The sequence below is a fragment of the Pleuronectes platessa genome, chromosome 12, assembly GCF_947347685.1.
Source record: "Pleuronectes platessa chromosome 12, fPlePla1.1, whole genome shotgun sequence".
NCBI classification, from domain to species: Eukaryota; Metazoa; Chordata; class Actinopteri; order Pleuronectiformes; family Pleuronectidae; genus Pleuronectes; species Pleuronectes platessa.
This window is the reverse complement of record NC_070637.1, coordinates 19,991,529-20,011,951: the sequence shown is the minus strand read 5'-3', so window position 1 is coordinate 20,011,951 and position 20,423 is coordinate 19,991,529. Positions and strand designations below refer to the sequence as shown.

At 41.2% G+C, this 20,423-nt stretch overlaps 1 protein-coding gene across 1 annotated transcript in view; it reads right to left on the bottom strand.

The window, feature by feature from the left end:
* The window catches only part of ccser2a (coiled-coil serine-rich protein 2a), a 47,583-nt gene that overhangs the window by 12,465 nt on the left and 14,695 nt on the right, over positions 1 to 20,423 (bottom strand). The window contains exons 4-9 of the mRNA XM_053436678.1: positions 12,127 to 12,220; positions 8,669 to 8,777; positions 8,386 to 8,566; positions 6,965 to 7,030; positions 6,705 to 6,827; positions 2,355 to 2,501 (exon numbers count right to left, since the gene is read on the bottom strand). Coding sequence (XP_053292653.1) covers positions 2,355 to 2,501; positions 6,705 to 6,827; positions 6,965 to 7,030; positions 8,386 to 8,566; positions 8,669 to 8,777; positions 12,127 to 12,220 — 720 coding nt within the window. The remainder of the gene's footprint in view (positions 1 to 2,354; positions 2,502 to 6,704; positions 6,828 to 6,964; positions 7,031 to 8,385; positions 8,567 to 8,668; positions 8,778 to 12,126; positions 12,221 to 20,423) is intronic.

Below are 20,423 nucleotides of genomic sequence, written 5' to 3'. Positions count from 1 at the left end.
TTGGATCGGACTCAGCTCTCGATCTCCCAGGACTGCGGCGAACGCTTCACCCTCCAGGCTGCTGATAAGCCAACTTGATATCGGCTATAAAAAACTATGAAGAGATTATAACTTCTGACCTGTGACATGGAAATTACTTGAGCTTAGCGCTTAAAAGTCCTATCAGAGAGCGAGCTGCTCCAGGACTCTGATACAGCAGAGCTCTAATTGTCAGGGGACTATCTGACAATTAAATCAAAATAAAAGGCGAATGTCGGGGAGCAATGCTGAAAGAGATCTGAGAGGATAACATCACATCATGTGTGTGTGTGTGTGTGTGTGTGTGTGTGTGTGTGTGTGTGTGTGTGTGTGTGTGTGTGTGCGGGAGGGAGGGAGGGAACTGACAGACAATGAATTTTTGAGTGGAGAAAAGGAAAAGAAATGAAAAGGGTTAGACAAAGAATACTGAAGACACTGAGGCAAACTAAAAAAAGGACATTGGAAGATTGTGTGGGAAAATACGACAGGTAAAAGCAAAGCATTGTGAGAGGAGCTCTGTGAACTGAGGCTTGCTCAAGGTGCAAAACCTGTCAGCGAGAGAGAACGAGCTTTGATACAATCTAAAAAAGTAAGAGAGACACACAGAGAGAAACATCCCTTTCTCTCGGCTATGTGTTTACTCCGAGCGCTCGTTTTCGTGTTGCCTTGTCAAAAAACACGACGCAAATCTCACAGCTAACCTTTCACAGGAGCAGCGCGCTCTGAAAAGTTAAATGTCACTAACAGAATGCGATTCCCCCCCCCCCAACACCACCACCACCACCACCACCCTGCAGAACACAGGGCAACAAATGGTGTTCGGCGGTGGTGATGACATTGTAATGTAGATTAAAGGGAGGTAGACCGGGGGGGGAGGTGGGGGGGAATCAGTGACGTCTAAAAGTCGCAGTTTTCTGAAGAACTGAGTGGAAAACACAAACTCCCTCTCTCTTGCTGTGTTTCAGTGTTTTTTAGTGTGTTATTCTACACCAGCTACTCCAGGTCACAGACAGACGTTCCCACCATGGAGATGATTCCCACCGAGTACAGCCAGTGCTGCTTTCATAGTTTCCATGGCAACTGTTACGCCACATGCTCCTGGTAAGCAGGCCCACTTGTTTTGTCCTTTATACCCCCCCCCCCAACCACAATACTTTTGTGTGCGCCACCCTATAGCTGCACCTCGTTCCTTTTATTTATGTTCCCAAATAAATAGATAACCAATAAAACAGGAAATCCCTTTGGTATAATGTTCTTATTATTGTCTCTTTATAATCTTCTTATACTGCTTATGTCTGCCTCTCTTTGTGTGTGTGTCACTCTGTGGAGATGAAAGCAGGGTCAATTAGGTGAGTGTTTACTAGGCACCTTGCCTGTGGCACTACAGCTATCTGAATCAATACTTGGCTGCCACACAGCACGCTCTCGTGGCACGATACTGAACCCACTGAACACCTATCATTTGTTCACTCTCTGTCTGATTTCTTACCCCTCTCTCTCTCTCCATCACTCAAACGTGAGGAGACGGAGCCTCACATCTCTCCTCTCATGTGAGATCTGGGTCTAGAGAGAGTGAGACGGAGTGACAACCATACTAACAAGCTAATAAACTGCGCGCTGCAGAGAGGCCGGCGTGCAGTCGTCTGAACCTTCACACGTGCTTGCCAGACGGAGAGGCAGAAAATAAATGGTTAAAGAGACTGACTGGATTGCAGTAAGTGCAGAGTGACTCTGCAAAATGTTGCGCATGCTCAGCAGTTTGTCCTGGTGTGAATGTTGAACTGTGATCAGGTCAGTTGCAACAGGGAAGACAAAGCAGGTCATCGACTGAGACCGGGGCCCTGAGCCACGACAATTTCCTGAGAACCTCTTAAATGTTATGATCGGCTACGGTCAGAAACCCCATTATCAGGCCTGATGTCGCTCTTTTTCTGCCAACCGCTTAATAATTTTAGAAGTTTGGTTGAGACCTAAAACGTCTCAATGCGTATGTATGTATGATTTGCCTGGACTGGTGGTGAGAGTTTGCACTTAAATGTTACTACTTTCATTTTATTCACTGCATGTAAACGCACACTCAGCACTTTGTTTATCATTTTGAAGAGGATGTTTGTTTTGGTTCACTGCAGGTCCCCCCCTGCCAGGTGCCTTTTGCCTGTGGCCCTGAAAATCCCTAGAGACGCCTCTGACCGTGATGTGCACTTTTGCACCAGGCAAGTTTTTATGTGTGATATCTTAATAAATGCTGAAATCACATGAAACACACACATTTTTGCGCTTTAACTGATTTTCAGGTTTCAGAAATCTCACTATGCAACGGTCAGGTTCAGACTCACAGTGTGGCTGGGGGGTCTCCAGTAGGTCTGGGTGGCCTTGTCGTAGTGATGCTGCGTCCGTTTGTCCGTCTGCCGGTCGCTTTGTCGTACCGAGGCAGGAGCCCTCTGGAGGTGGCACTGACACCTGGCCTGACGTCCTTGAGCAGCCTGCAGAGGCAAGAGGGAATGAGCCAATGAAATAAAACTGCCTCAAGACCCTTGTTTGCCTTCTTCCACTATGCTGATGGTAAAAAGCTTGTCACCGTGCAGCACATTCAAATCCAACCAAACACAGAAAAGGGAAACATAAGAAGGCAAAACCCAAAGGTGGTAAATTTATGCCTCTGACAATAACAAACCACCCACAGTGCAATTAGACCAAACTCAATTTCACTTTAGAGTTATAAATCACTTGAAAGAAGCACTTACAAAACAATAGGAGCTTTTCTTTTCTTTACAGCATGAATGAAAAAAAAAATCATTGTGTTAGTTTTTCCAACTCCGATCTGTGAGGATTCTTTCTTGGTTTTAATATCTTGCATTTAACGTCATGTGTTGTCTGAGTGCACAAAAAGAAACAAAGCCGGGAAACCACTCACGTAATTGTCCCAGCTAATGAAAACAAATATCACCTATAATTACTTGAACAAAAAAAATGAACGATATCTTCTGCAATTGCCTGGTTTTGAATTCAGAACCTTATCTGGTGATATTTCAAACAGTAATTAATATATCCACACAGCAGAATATCTACTTTTCTTTCACTCCACTTTTTTAAGCTATGACAAAAATGTGGAATACAACCGAGGAGGCATCAAAAAAAACATTATCACACAGTTTTGATTGGAAGTGACAGGCATGATGACCAAATTAGGGACACTCAAGCCCGGGTAGTAAATAGAAAGAATTAAATTATTTTACATAGTAATTTAGATCCAGAATTAGATTTAACCAACTGACATTCACTTCAAAGCTCAATATTACCTCTTTTTCTTTAGCACTTAAAATGTTTCCTGACAAGCCATTACCTGATGTAATACCTTATTAGTCTTTTTAAAAACTCAAACTCAATACAAATAAAAGACACATAGAATATCAGAGCAACTTATTATTTGCATCGAAACATTTTAAGTTGTCAAATCGTCTCTCTTAAACAACTTTTCACTGCTATAAAGAATCAAACAGAAACTGATAGTTCTTTCCGGTCTTGGTAAAAAAGCTGAGACAAGAAGAGAGAATAAATCGTTAGCCTCCGCAGCATCCAAAACTTATTTCTGTCAAGTGGGACGAAAAAAATCAGCTTTCTATGTCAGATAGCTCCACTTCCTCTTTTTCTCTCCCATCATTTCTCTCCCATTCTCTCCTGAAACACACACACCAGACATGCACGGGCACACACACACACACACACACACACACACACACACACACACACACACACACACACACACACACACACACACACACACACACACACACACACACACACACACACACACACACACACACACACACACACACACACACACACACACACACACACACACTATAATGCGTCCACTCCCAGCTCTTCTATTGTTTTTTCATTACTCCATTATGTTCAATTCAGTCAGTTCCCTCTCTCTGTCTCTCGGCCGTTTCTTGGCATTACTTTGGATTTCCTTGTTTACCGGAACCCGAGAGTAGAAATATATTTAAATCATTGTCAGGCACAAACAGCAGCTCCAGAAGTCTTTGCCTTATAATATAATCACATGACCCAGATAAGTGGAGTCTTCACAGACTCTGAACCTGTTTTTACCTCGTATTCACCCGTCTGTTTGCTTATTTGTTTGTTTTTTCAATAGGATGATGCAAGTTCGACCGCATGGATTTCCATGAAACTTGGTGGAAGGATGGGACGTGGCCAAAGAAGCATTGCGAAATATGGCAAACATTTTATCTGAATTCCCACGGAATAATTCATAGATCATAAAGAAACTAGAATGTCATTCAGCAGAGCTCATACCTCCGCCAAGCCCCAACAGACTCCTTAAATGTAATCAAGCTGCACCAACACGGCACACACCCACAGATATCAGTTCCCCGAAAGTGTCGCTCAAAATCCATGGATTACTCCGAGGGAAACAGGCGAAAAGTCACACGGTATCTTGCAATATAGAAGAAAGTAATTTAATAGGTTCTTCCCTTCATTCTTACACCAATGTTAGTGGTAGTCTATCCAGTTTTATTTGCGTTACCTTGCTTCCAAGCAAACAGACGTACAGGGGTGAAAACATAACCTACTTGGGACTGAGTGTGACTGTGTGCGATTTGGTGCAGCTTGATTGAATTTAAAGGGACTGTTGTAATTTAAAGGAGCTATGTGCTCTACTCAGTGTTTGTTTTTCTGTCTCTCCATTGACTGGATTACTCACAAACTACTGAACTGTTTCCATGACCCAAGAACAGACCCATTCGATTTTTTTATCATTAAGAGAACTCTCTGTTAATTTCTCAAAAACCAGAAATTCGGTATTTGCCAAAACATTAACCCATCCAGACCTTGCGTGTTTGTTTTTGTAGCTTCATCCTTGTTCACGCCTGCACTGCAGGGACAACCGAGAGCACGGGCAGAATCCAATTTTCAGCTTTACTCATGATCTAACTCGAGGTGCCCACATAGTGTTTCAGCAGAGCAAATGTCTCTTGTTTCCCTCTTATCTTCTCTCTGCTTCCTCCGTCTTCTTTTCTCTTCCAGCCTCACACTCATTAATGTCAGCCAGAGATCTGAAAATAAGTCCTCGCTTTCTCACACTCCCTCTGCTTGACGAGGGTAAGGGTGCAACAGTGTTGCACTGGGCTGAATAACACGCCGTGGGTGGGTGCTAATTCTAATTGGAAGCCATGTTTGCAGCGGGAAAACATGGCGGACAGGCCTACTATTGACATTTTGGTATTTCTCAATACGGCGAGGGGTTTGAATAATGTCAGCCAGGCATACGGTTGTTTGGCTAACAAGGGAGCTTGGTCAAGACACTAATGAATGTTCAAATAAAGAGGGAGCCAGCTAAAAGTGAAAAGAACAGTTATTGGTAGGCAATCAGGACTATGACAGTACACGCACTGGATTACATGTAGAAGCCCAGCAACTCCCCCCTACCACACCGTGGGCGTCTCTCTCTTTCTCCTGGGTGCTAAAGACCACAGGGTGATTACGTTTCATTTCTACGGTCCTTCCTTTCCTTTCACCCGTTCTCTCCGTAAGATCTGATAAACCTGAATTGGTGTAAACAAAAGATAATGGAAGGCACAAGTTGTGCCCAGACACGTTCAACTATCTCCGTAAGATCTGTGAGGACAATTGGTGCCAAGGAGGTGAGTGACCAGACGGAGGGGGGGGGGGGGGGTCGTCATGCCTGAAAAGCTACATGAAAGCAATCAGCAAACATGAGCACTGAGGCTTTTATGTCCCCGTTTGTGAATGCTTAAAGAAAACCTAGTTCCTGTCATACTCGACTAAAGATCAGCCTGTATTGATATTCTACATATTGCACTGACATTCACAGTGTCTGGGGGCATCACCATTGGTACAGCTATTTTAAGAGATAGGCTCCATCCTGTGCAAAGTTTCTCAAAGTTTATTCTGCGATTTCCACCCTGTGCAAAAACAAAGATTGGGCCATAGGACAGCAATGGTAAGTCAGTAAACCTTTATGGCTGAGAACGCTGGAAGGTGTTGCAGTAAGACACGAACAAAGGAAATGGCTTCCAGAAAAGCTGCTAAAGGAAGATCTGCAAAATCTACCGGCCAAATACAACATCCAACGAGGACCTGTACGAGAAGACACGCTACCAGAGCATCTCCCTGGGGATCAAGATGAGAAGGATCAGATGGCTCGGTCGTGTCTTGAGGATGTTCGGTGATAGCATCCTTAAAGCTGGAGAAAAAGGGGCAGGCCCAAGACAATCTGGAGAAGCACGGTGATGGCTGCACTAGAGGAGACGGGTCTATCAAGCATCAAACAAGGCATTAGACAGTGATGTGTGGAAGAAGCTTACTGCAGCCGTATGTCCCACAGGGGCCGATGTGGATAAGTGCGAAGCTTAAAGTCCAACCTGTGCACAATTTAATACGGAGGATGTTGCTTTCTGCTCCACAATTGAGCTTATTGGTAATAAAATATAAGAGCAAAAATGCGATAAACATAAATAAATAAAGTGCTGCAACGAGAACCTAAAAAAGATTAACTGTCACATAAGGCTGGGGTGCAATGCATTTCTCCAAATGAATGCTTACACTGCGAGAATTGTGCAATTCCCCCGGTGTGGTATACAATCACCCCTGTTTCAGCTGTTTGACTCGTATTAGTCCTGTTCACACCTACTCACCATTTGTTCCCGCAGTTGTTGCTGCTGCAGCTGGTGACACTGCAACGTGAGCTGAGCGATGGTCTTGTCTCTGCTCCTCAGCTCCTCTCTGAGCACCTGCACTTCAGATATCAGCTCCACCAACTGAAAACACACAGACATACAGTCTACTGTAGCAGAAGAACTCAGTGGGAAACAGGAGGCAAATAATATATATATATAAAAACACACACAGCACATCCAATCAATCACCGCTGTGAAGCAAAGGCATAGTTATTTACCTGTGATGCAGTGGTATTGTCTTCAATCTCCTCAGGTGCATCTGCTGGAGAATCTGTATCCTCAAGCTGGAAATAAACAACACACACACACACACACACACACACACACACACACACACACACACACACACACACACACACACACACACACACACACACACACACACACACACACACACACACACACACACACACACACACACACACACACACACACACACACACACACACACACACACACACACACACACACAAAAAGGGTAAAAACACAGATGCACAGTGAGTACACCGTGAGCCAGATCAATGACAATTGCCTCAGGCATGCCTCAACTGCAATATCTCACTACAGTAGAATAATTTCACTCTTTAGCAGGTAGACTTTTCCAAACTGAACTTTTGACCGCCAATGTTCAACACCTGAGGCGGAGCTGCCGAGTATGTTTTTGAACCTTCAATACCTTCATTTAATCGAGTGCAGATATGGCCTCATTTGAAAGGCTACTTAAGTAAGTGCTGTACTTGTACATTTTCTCCCAAAAGCAGGTTTTCTTGTGCACAGAGAATATTCAGAGCAATAGTTCATATATGTGCATTATTTATTTTCACAGTATCAGTCTAATAAATGAGTTATTGAATAAAATGTCGAACATTATACAACAACATGATTTGACCAGGTTATGTCTCGATATCGTTAAAGAGTATTTCTCACTTCCGAGCAGATTTTTCTAGGGTTATCTTTATTTCGTTTTTTTAATTCATTAAATTGTCATGTTCTCGAAAAAGATTTAATTGTTGCTGATAAATATTTGTCTTAGTCAGCTATTTGGAACTCATTTGGTTAAAACAGGCCATTTTTATAGTTCCTGTTTCTGAGTTCCAGATCATAATAATAAAAAAGAAACAATTAAAGAGTTGCTAATGTGCCAACAGAAATATTTTACCTCTTGAGGGTAAACAGGGAAAGTGTTGCAGTTACAGTAATTGCTGTGAGAACAAATAACAAATTTGAAGGAGACTGATTCAAATTAAAAACATAACATCACTTAAGTTGTCCAGGGTAGATCGAGTCAAGGCATTAAAGATAATCTCTTCTTGTGCGTGTGCTTTTGTGCATTTGTGTGATTGCCCAGATGGGGCTGTGTGGGTTTTGTGTGTTCATCTTTTATATAACTTCACATCGTACGACTGGCCCAAACTCACTGTCCATTAAAACCACTAGAAGGAAAACTGAGATTTAATAAACAGCTCTCTTAATATGCTTCTTTGTTTACGTATCCATGTACAGTGAAGCAGTGCTGATTAAAAACAAGGATTTAACATTTAAAGCTTATAACTGAAAATGACATTAACAAGATTATTCAAACTATATACAAAGCTGTCAGAGACACAAACAGCAGCTAAAAACCAAATAATGGTCCAACCTGTAACATGGTTTTGAGCCTGAGCAGCTGGTTCTTCAGCGAGCTGCAATCTTGAGTCATGTGATCGACTGTGACCTCATCCAGCATCGCCATGTAGCCACGCTGCCTGCCTTCCGAGTGGGGGGGCCTTGAGGAGATCCTGGAGGACTTGAGTCCATCATAGTGCTGGAAGACGTGGGCCCTGAGGAAACCACAAATGATCACAGGGAGAAAATGTGAGAACAGAATGATACTGGATTGCTAGTGTGATTAATTGTCTTTTGTTTTTATTCTTGCAACAAACCTGCTGTCACTGTGGAAGTGATCCGGTCCACTCCAGCGGTGGTGCTTCCGCCGCTGCCCCTGCCGACCGGCCCTCTCTGAGCGCTCCATGTGAGACATCCTGCCGACGTCTGGGTTGGGAAAAAGGAGCCAGAATAAAGAAGCGTAAGTGCATGTGTCAAACGGAGGGGAATAGAAGTGAGAGATGAAAATAAGCATCAAAAACTGGTGCTACCTGAGAGGAAATGTTTAAATCCAGTGTTTGTGACTACTTTAGATGCAGTAAAACACCTTTGTTGAAGTGAAACTACAACCCTTTGTATGGTTTAAGATGAGCAGCATTTTGCAAAGATGAGAAAATCATTTTCCTCTTTCTTTCTCTGCCTGTTTCTGCACAAACACACAAACGAAATGCACGACTTTGAGACCATTTTTTTTTTTATACCTTGTGGTAATGAATACTGCTGTGTATGTCTAAAACGGTCTATTCAAGAATATCTGCATATAAATCACAATCTGATCCACCTCATTCTCTATTTCTCCGAGCTATCTCACCCATCAAATGCAAACAAGCTCGCACCCACACGGTGACAGGCTATTTCATTTTCAAGGAGGCGAGAGGACACACTCTTTGGCAACACTCAGTAGCGTATAGCTATGAAATGAGCCATGGCAGCAACAAAATTGACAACTAACAGAGCGCGACCCCCCAGGAAATGATAAGGACCCTTGACTTGACTTGCTATATGCCAACAGTCTTTGGATGGAGAGAACTGGAAGGAAGAAAAAGAGATATAAAGAATTGTTATTGGATTGAAAGGTGCAACTCAAGGAATTCAGCAGCAGTGGTTAAAATGCTTTACCCCTGAGTGTCAGCACACAGCACAGGAGCAGACAGCCAGCTTCCTACTGAACCGTTACATTCCACAAAAGACAGCTCCCATTCAGCTCAGTTAAAAAAAAAAAGACAATCCTCTCAAAAGTAGTTCACTGGGAATGTATTCCAACTGGGAAAGAAAAATCCATAACGACAGAGAAACTCGGACGGAGATGGAAGAGGGATAAGTCCTTGTCCGGTCAGCTGGTGAGCAGTTAAAGGGCCAGAGAGGGGAAAGTGCAGCTCAGCTCCCACCACTGTCTGGCTCTGTGTTTGTTGACAGCCTTGTTTTTCTGGGAACTCCCTAGGAACTGGAGCTGGGAAGAAAAGACTGTGGCGGTGGTGGTGGTGAGAAAACTGCTGAGTAGACTGGTTTATGTCCAAAGCTAGGAAGTCACCAGCTGAGGCAGAGAAGAGGAGAAAAAGCCGGGGTCCCTCTCCTGTCAAGGGAGGTGACAGCTGAATGAAAATACTACACAAGGCCCATTCTCCCCTCTTCTTCTCCCCTTCACGTCTTCCTGCTTTGTGGCAGAGTCAAGGTCTCTCTAGGAGGAAAGAAACACCCTTCCATAGCTCCACGTCTCAAGGCCTGCCCTGTGGGCCGGGTCTGACTGGACTCGTCCGCCTCTCTCTCTCTCTTTCCGACCACCTCTGGTGACACTAGCTCCACAACCATGACAGAGGGAGCTATAAATATGTTGAGTACCCAAAAAGGAGGAGGAAGAGATGACACGTCCACATTCCCCTGGAGGGAACATTCCTGTCCCTCTCTCTCGCTCTCTGTTTCCCTCTCTCGCTCTCTACTGTTTACAAACTTGAAGAGTGATATCCTAGGAATAAAGTTTATCAAGTAACTAATACAGGCCTAAAATAAAGCGTCTCCATGGACAGTGCATTGCCTTTAGAGATGTGTTGATTCAACTTTATGGCCATTCTGGAGGCAGAAGGTTGTGATGCAGACAAACTGTATTCTCTTTCACTCTGAGAGGTGTTTCTAATATTAAGTCTACCCTCACTGATATAAACTACAGCCTCCAGAATGACCATAAAGTTGAACAAACAGCTCTACAACACAGTTTCAACAAAAGCTCAACATTACGGCCTTTATAAAAGTAGAATTTACTGCAGGACTGTTGCAGGTCAACAGGACTTCAACTAATATGCAGCTAATAAACTGGGAACTTTTGTACACCGAATGTGCATGTGTGTGTTCGACTAGAGCCCAACCAATATGGACTTTTGAGGGGTGGTGCAGATACCGATGGTGTTAAACATTTGTGATACTGATAGATTAGCAGATATGTATATTTTGTACAATGGAAAAGCTTCCTAAAATGTCATTATCAAACCCCTTATTAAAAAGAAATGTAATAGGCCTGAAGTTTTCACTGTCGAACCATAAACAATATAATAAATAAATAATATACTGTTAATATAGAGAAAACACATATATAACCAATTATACAGAACTTGAAGCAGGCTATTTTCATAAAATAAACCTCTTTTCTGCATAGTTTATATGCAAAAAGTTTTTATGTCAGCAAAAATAAATGCACAAATAGTAAAGTCTGTGACCGGCTCACGTTGGCCAATTTTTATCATCCAACAAATAGGCTCTAATCCATAGATTATGTGCAGATGCATGTTCCGTCAACTCCCTTCCTTGAGGTACAGTGGGAGGCCTTGTTTAGACATCCTGAGCCCGTCATTCCTCCTAAAACTATAGTGCATGAAAAACACATTATGAACTTACATGTGAAAACTCACTTCCAAGAATTCATTATGTTCCACAACACGTGAGGTCCTTCTTCCTCAGCCCCTCTTTTCCTCCTATCTACTGTATGTGATACACACCATACCTGATGAATCCATAATAACGTTATCAAACTCTTTCATGTGGTAATGATGTGACCTGATCTACAAAATACACTATTTTATTCCATTTTAATGAGATACTTGGTGCTTGATTAGATTAGAAGTGATAACGGGCGACTTCAATAGATTCTTTGTTATATCAGAACGGCAGTGGTGGTGTAATGTGCGAATGGTAATTGAGGTATTAAGGCTAATAAAGTAATCATGGTAACGACATGACAATCAGACTCTGCTCATGTTAAGCCTGTGTGTGCCGTGTGGTTGTTATAAACAGAGGCAGACAGTCGGTACTGGCTCCCAGTCGGCTGCTGCAGAGCTGTCATTCAGACCCAGTTGAGTGGCAGTAGTTGAGTCGTAATTTAATAACTCTCCAGCGATCATATTCTAGCAAATCCCGACATAATAGACAACAAGGTGTCCATTAAAAGATTTGAATGGATATTGCAGAGGTAGGGCTCCACCTGAGGCAAGGCATGATTCATTTTATTCATGCCTTTATATGCCACAGAAGAAAACCGCTGGAAATAGAATGCTCAAACTTTGGTAACACATTAATATACAAATATGGCCACAGCGCGTTTTTTAAATAAGAAATGATGGAAACCCCTCCAGCAAATGGAACTGAAACATTTGTCATGGTTATAGTGGAATAAATCCTGTGGAGGATAACTGCAGGTACATAACATGTCCTGTGTGTGTGTGTCTGTGGGTGTGTGTTGTGTGCCCACCATGCAAGCCATCCTCTGGCAGGTCCACATCAAGCATGAGGTCGTTATCATCCAGCTCTCCAGTTCCCCGAGGGTCCAGGTTGTTCAGGATATCCTAAAAAACACAAAATGAGAGGTAGCATGCACGTGGCATTAGATAACATCAGAGGCACATTACCAGTGCATTAGAGCCATTATAGGATTTTGTGAGTAGGATATTTGAGAAAATATCTAGACATGTGGCCTATAAATGTGTTGTTTTCCTGCTAGAAACAAAATCTTGATAGCAATTTCTGTGTGAAATATGATTTGGAAATTCTAATACGTCCAATTTGTCAGAAATGGATGTTCAAGTGCTCCGGGAACACCAGGATCCTTCAGTCCTTCTTTTAGCATAATATGATATGAAAACTTATAAATTGTAGCAAACCAAGGTTTAATTTCAAGCTGTGACAAATATACACAGTACATAATAATAATATTTCTTCGTTTGGTCACATATATGAAGAGGAAAAGGACACCACACTAGGAAGGACTCTACAATATTAATGGAATTGAATCCTTCCATGATAAATGAGGGACATGTAATAGTCCTGCAGTCATTATGAACGGGGATTTTAATTGAAATGTGATATTTGTACGCTCATATTTCTGCTATGTGATGGTTATTTTCACTCTCTGCTCTTTACTATTTTTCATCATTAAAAAACAATTTCAGAACCACTGTTAATGACTTTTTCTACGTCTCTACCAAACCAACAGCCCAACAGCATGAAGACGACACTTATTCTGGACATCGCGCCACAGATAACAAATCAGGCTTATGGAAAAAATATCATTCGGTGGTGAATGATAATACAGGGCGCTTTGAAAATCCCCCAATGAAAAACACTTCTCATAACAGCCTCGGAATATGCAGCTAGTCTGACTGCTGCGCTGCCGTCTGCGGAATAATTCAAAGCATACCCAAAAGCAAAAGAATGAATCAATAGTTCAAAGCTTTATTTTTTTCCAAGGCAATTTTGTGCTTCACGAAAACCAAATTGACAAGGCTTTGACTACAAGACACAAGCTGAAAATTACTCATTACTGAAAATCTCATGTGTTGCGTGATAGCTGACTGGCGCTCAGTGTTTCAGACTTAATGAAGAAGGAATAATGAAGGAAATAGAATAAACAAAAACACACTTCTGCAGAATTTCCGATTATTATCAACCGAGACGTGGGTGGAATCTCTGTCGCTTGAAGAGTCCACGAAACAAATCAACCCCACTCGTCTGTTTCAGTGTCTATCATTCCTCGCCTCAGATTCCATGTTCTCTTCCATCTACCCTGGTGCTCTCCCGTCTCTTGTCTGTAACCTCCCACTCTCTGAATATAACAGTTTGAATGTTCGGGGTTGAAACAAAGATTAGATGCTTTTCTCCGCAGGAAGTGATTCTCTCTTATTCAGGAACAGCCTGTTCTACACGCACACTTTCTCTGCTGGAGTGTTTGAAATATTACTGGCATCAAAAGCATGGGTGTAAGTGCATCGTTCCACGCTTCCACACATTTCAACTGAAGAACTTTTCCACGTGTCTGATAGCTACAGCCACCATCAGTGACTTAACTCGCAGCTCGGTACCAAATCCCACATTGAGGTGTGTAGGTGACAATGTCTCTAAAAGGAGAATCTAGATGAATCTGTGGATCAATCCCCGAGTCAGAAGCAGTTACGCTGCCTGTGTTAAAATAAAGTGCCATAATTTCTGTCACTAAGACAGCACTGACACAGCAGACCTCTTGTTAGAATATATGCCTGTTATTATTAAAGTTATTGGATGGCCGATAAAAATCAGATGAGCCTTTCAGAAAGATATCTGTAATAACATTTACGTTTCCCGATATGCATAGGTCAGAAAACTTTTATTTAACACAATAAACAGCGCAGAGGAGAGGAGCATTTATGTTTACCTTTTAACAATTAAGATAATCAGCCAAGTTCTATATATTAGGTCGTATTTATGTTCTGTTTTTATTCATAGTAACTTATAATGAGGTTTATGGTTCAATTATAAGATATTAAGCCTCCTTTACATTTCTTTGTCGTGGGAATCATTGCCAAAAAATGTTTTACCCCCTACTTTGAGTATGGGCCACAGCCCTCAAAACATATTGTCAGGCTCTATAGTAATTATCTCATTACTGCTGTCGGAAGTTGTGCAGAACCTAAATTAAAAGGTATTAAATAAATGTGGTGCATTTCAAAATAGGGTGAATTCAAGGGATTGAACCAAAAAAAATCCTTTAAACAGCCGCCCTGCTCCATCACCTGAACTACAGCCGCCCTATATCGGTACAGTAATATATTCTACCCAGCAGTGTGTCAATACTATGCAATTAGCACTGATCCATTCAACTGTTAGATTGTTTTTTTGTTGTCTTTTTCAGCAAAAATTCACAACTTGCTCTCTGTCTCCTCCAGTTTCATTGACTGTCTTTGTTACAGCATGTGGCTTCAGAGGAAATTGCATTTCACACTGGAAGGACACAACAGCTTAGAGCGCTGCAAAATCTGAATCATCTCTCAACGAAGAAGTGTGTTTGCACGGTGTGTGTGTGTGTGTGTGTGTGTCTGTGTGTGCGAGCGAGCGAGCGAGCGAAAGAAGAAAATCACACTCAGGAGAAGATATGTTAATTACTGAAATTACATAACAACAATGTTCTGTAGAAATATTATACGTGTTCCGTTTATTAACACAATACTTTACTATTTTTATACATCAACGTCAAGTAAAAAAATAAGTAAATGACAGGAATATTTGCTCCTGACATTTTCCAGTCGTTTTCTTTTCACATGTAAGGAGCACAGCAACATGTCAAACTCAATTACAGCAGCAGAAATTGCAGGAAGCAAAACATAACTTTTGTGTTGCTGAGCAAAGAGTTGAACCAGGACCTGCTACAATGATCTGTGATCCCACTGAGGGACAGAGACTAATCCAACTACTGTATCATAATGTTATTATTAATAATAAGTTGAGTCTAAGAGTTAACTGAACAAGTATATTTACCACGAGGAGTCGAGTAGATGGCCCTCAGATTAGACTTTAGGATCAGCAGCTGTTATGAACTATTATCGACATGCATCTGAAAAGCAGCCAATTAAGTTGTAGCTGCTGTGCTTGTCCTCACTGAGGCAATAACGATTTTACTTGTAGAAGTATATGAATCTGACAGATGAGGACATACACATTTTTGATGCAGAACCCCAGAGGCACTCCATCAATCCAAGCCCTGCGGCATGAGCACCGTTCGGAATGCGAGTGTTTCATGGTACACCCTGTTCCCACCGACATCAACCGATAAACACGGCCGGATCAAACACTGATTAAAACTTCAAAAATCGTCGGGAGAGGTCTGAGGTAGAACTTCTCTCCCTTTGACAGTGTATCCTGGAATGACCTGCGGGGGCGTCTGCACGTAACAACCGCACAGCTAAATAAAAGCTCATTACAGATACCTTAATTCTACCCTATTCTGGTTTCTCCCACAGAATCTTTTTTGGGGGATCTCTGATAGACTTTGGGTTTTTCTGTGATGTGAATGCAAAGTAGCACCGCGGCACTCAATCAGGCTAAAAGCAGGCAGAGCAGGCTCCTCGTTTTTCGGTTCAATCAAACAACCTCAAACATCCACAAACTTCAACTTTAGATAAGAGTGTGAAAAATCAATAAGCGCCCGGGAGATGTTTTTAGGCCGACTGTACTCGTTCCTCTCCGACAACTGCGTTGTTCTCTTCTCCGTTTCACAGGAAGTATAAGCAGCTCCTCTCAACCCCTACACCTCTGTGCTGGTTTCCAATAAAACCTCAGTGGAGCTGCTCTATCAGAGGAGGGCGAACAAATCCACACGGAACATGCATTTTACAAAGATCATTAGTTTTCTGAAGGTCAAAGACTTTCCAAAATAATGCTCTACGAATTACTCAAATACGACATAATAGCTGAAGCGAGGCCTTTATGTTGAAATGGCTCTGCTACCACGTCAATGTGTGGGTGTGTGTGTATATATATCATAGATTATGACATTTCTGTGTGACATTACTAAACAGATTGATTCTTTATACTCGGTATCTTGGGATTCGCCAGTGATTTTGATGAAGGTTGTGTCCTTGTGTCCTTGTTTGCAGCTCTTGAACTAAAGCAGTTTGTATTTTTTCAGTGCTTGTTTTACTGAGTATAATATGTGTGACCAGTACTGTACATCCACAGCTAACAACTATGATAAGGTCTAACTAAAAACTACTTTTATATACGTAAATTTATCATTTATTCTCTTATTTTCATTCTTCTTCTTCCAGACAGGTAGCTTAAGGAGGGGCTGAGATTTTGCAAACTGTCGAATAAAACTGTTTTTTAAATACTAGCAAGATCTCGTAAATTGAAGCGAACACATACAAATGTTTAACAGCCCTTCTGTGTAACAGCTCACATGGCGGTAACACTTCATTGAAAGCACTCCTTTAAGCATTTATAAGCAGGTTATGTTTCATACTATATTTTATATAATTAGAGCTGTGTTTGACTCTAGACTTATCGTTGTGGGCAAACACATCACAACACACTACACATAATGTGTTAAAAAACATTTAATGCTATTTTCTAACTAAAAAAAGAATAACTGATTAATTCCCTTTCAATTCTACTTGTCTGTTCCTTCTCAATGTTTGGTTATGGATAATGAAATTCAACTCCTGCAGACGTTTCTCAGTGAAAGCCTTCCAGGAAATGGAGTGGATTATGCCCCCTGAACTGCTGGAAGGCTCTCACTGTGAAACTAATTGGGGATTGTTGAGCGGGGGAAATATTCTCTAATTATAACCCTGTGTCGAATACGCCCCATCTCTTCCCAGTCCCAGCTGCGAAATTCACTGTGGAAAAGGGGTCATAATTGCCCAACTTATTCTAAATTATAATATTGTTTCGCTCAAATCCAAACCATTGATTTCTTTCTAGAAATAGTATTTCTCTACACGCCATATAATGTGTTTCTGAGATGCAGGGACAGAAACAGGCTGTGTGGAGGAGGCTGGCTGAGCGATAGTTTAATTAATTGTTTAAGGAGTGATGGCAGCTGCAGGAGAGAGCAAAGAGAGGAACCTCAAATCAGCAGGAAGTTTCTCCCGGGTTTATCTTTCTCATTTCACTCAGTGCTCGAGATGTTTGTGTTGTTATCAAAATAACCACAATATGTACATCTGTGCAGTATTGTGCTATATATATATATATATATATATATACATATATATATATACAATCACTGACAGGATTGCCTTAGTCATAGAAACTGACCTTGGTAATAGAAACTGACTGTGCCAATAAAGGTGTCTTGTGGCACTCAACAGTAAACAAACTGGAAAATAATTCGGGTCTGTGTGTTTAAACATGGAGCTGTTTACTAAGAACATCATTGTTTGAGAAAGGATTGTTTCCAAAGTTTAATTTAGTAATTACACTGTTAATATACCACTTGTGTCAACTAGCTTAAAGGTGTATAATACTTTGAAAGAATATGTTATCTGTATGTTTGTGTCTTCTACAGTGATAAACTTAAATTGACACCAAATATTAATAAAATCATGATTATATTTTTAGAGAGTGAGGTAGAGGGGTGTTTGTGCTATATGCTTTTATTCATATTTACCACTCATTTACTTCTTTGTTCCTTTATGTAAGATAAAAGAGGAAGGAGTAAAAAAGAAAAAGAGTCATCAGAAGATGGAAGGACATAATGATCACTATCCCCCTGTGAATTATACCGGGATAATAAAGGACATGAAATGTAAATGAGACCAGAGAAAGTTGAACTAGACATGAAGGTTCACAAATGAGACATCTGAAAGTGCTTCAAATATCATTTCTGACTAGATGAGCAATGCACGTATCTGCAGTATTTAATAGTATCTTCTGTAAACTGACTTACTAGAAATATAATTTAATGAAAAGCAAACCTTTGCTTACAAATGTAATTTCAGGGCTTTCAGTATTTACAGTGTCACATTATCTCCTCTGTTGGATGTGCGGTGCACCTCGACACATCTGAAGCAAAACAATGACTAGGAGTTATAGAGCTATACAGCATTTATAATAGAGCTCATACTATGCATTAGAAACTTGCATTGAAAGGTTTTTTGACCTAGTTCAAAATTAGATATGACAAGTAGATAAACCTTGCTCCTTCTTTCTCTTTTACTCATAGTACTAATCCATAGGACTAATTTCAAGAGGAAACTATAATCTGAAACAACCCTTAGAACTCAAGTTATAATATTCTTACATAATTCTGTTCTAGCTGATGCACTGTGTGTAAAGTGACTATTAAGTCCAATCATGGTTCTGACAGTAAAATCCATTGTCTGGTGTATGTAGAGATGGACCGAGCGTCTTTCCAAAAAATGAAGCCAAAATATCCCAAATACAAACATGGCCATCTTGCACATTTGCAGCCTCAGTCAGCACAATCAGGGGATGGAGCCATGGCAATGCTCAACCAATCGTGAGTCGGTCTCAGCTGTCAATCATGATATTTTATAGCATTAAATAGCTAATTAAAAAAAAAACTTATACCAGAAAAACGTGCACGTGGAGGAGCGATATATAGATGCTTTGGCTTTGCTTGTGGGGAACTTCTCATATCGTCCATCTTAACATACAGTCTATGGTCACATCTATACACTAATTCAGGAGCAAACCACTCCTGTCAGGATAGGTTGATTTGCTTTCATTTTGCCACTCTCCTGGTATGTTATTGCCTTATATGATCTCAAGAGCAGCCAGTTTAAAATGTTCAATATGTGAGAGCCAGGTTAGAGACAAAGTGGTTATAAAAAGCCGCCTGGTAACGAGCAATAATAATAAAACAGGTCATGACTGTGATTTGAAAACTCTCGAGCATAGGCTGTAATTTTGGGAATGACTCAGAAGACTGTTGTTACAAGAAAAATATTAGTGTCGTGAGTATAAATTAACGTGTTAGTGTGTGTGTGTGTGTGTTGATCTTTAAAGAAAGCAGTGCAAGCACAAATACGCACAAAACCATTTTTTTCCTTGAAGAGCTGCCGCTGTCAATTTAAAAATCAAGACAAACAAAACCAGGTAAGCTACAAGCCTCATTAATGCAGCAGTAGAGCCGGTTCACTGGCACTCTGTTCCATAAATGGCTGAGCACTCTGAAGACAAAGGGCTTAAGCGCCCCACTCATTCAAACGCTAATGAATTGACCTGTCTCAGCCCGGCTCCACAAAAGCCTAAAATTAGAGGCAAAATAAATAAATCAGGGATAAGAGGTGCAAACGGAAGCCCAGAGACAAACTATAGGATTGTCTAGCTGCCAGTAGTTTGTTTGACACAGGAGACAAAAGGGGAATAATAACTGTTAACAGAATTATACGAGGGAAAAAGGAAAAAGGTTTCATGCTGTGAGGTGGGACACTGGGCTGTAATGTCGAGGGAAATTGATTCCTTCCAGTTAAAACTCCGAAACAAACACAAGGTTAATGAAATTGTCGAAATCTCTGTTCAGGGGAAAGGTTCCTTCCATTCTCTAAGTTTCTTATTATTTTAAATGTGAACAAAAAGCTGATGCAATAAGCTGTGATGCTATGTAATAGAACAAGCCTGCAACATATACATGCAGGTGATATTGTAATTCATTTTTATTGCATATGTCTACTCTGCCTACTGCATAAAAGGGAAAATCATCTTGTTTCCCCCTTGGTGGCTGGCTGTAGTATAGGTCATAAGCCCATCCTCCTCCATGTTAGGGGATGGGACCTGGACCAAACTCAAGAAGTCAAAGTCAACGTCAAATATCTTCTCAAAGATGGTTTCTGTCTTTTTAAGTAGCTCTTATAACACAGATGGATGTTGTAGTGCGGCTGCTTCTCGAGGAAGTTTGAATTTGTTATTTGATGCGATGAGAACGGGGTAAGTCGTCATGATTGACAGCTGAGATTGACTCGTTAATACTCTAGCTTGTAAATCAGCCGGACGTCAATACCACAGCTCCACACCATGATCACCCCTCTGGGCACACTGGAGCTCCGAATGATGTCAAAAGTGCAAGATAGCAGCAACCGTATAACCCGGAATATTCTAGCTTCATTTTTGCACATTCAGAGGAGACGAAAACACATCATCTATCCTCATATACAGTCTATGCACTTAACAGTATAATAAAATCCGATCACACAATAAAATCATCGACGCCGTGATTTTCATCCGTCGTGCACAGTTCAACCGAAAGGTGAAAAATAGTGCAGAGGAACTATATTG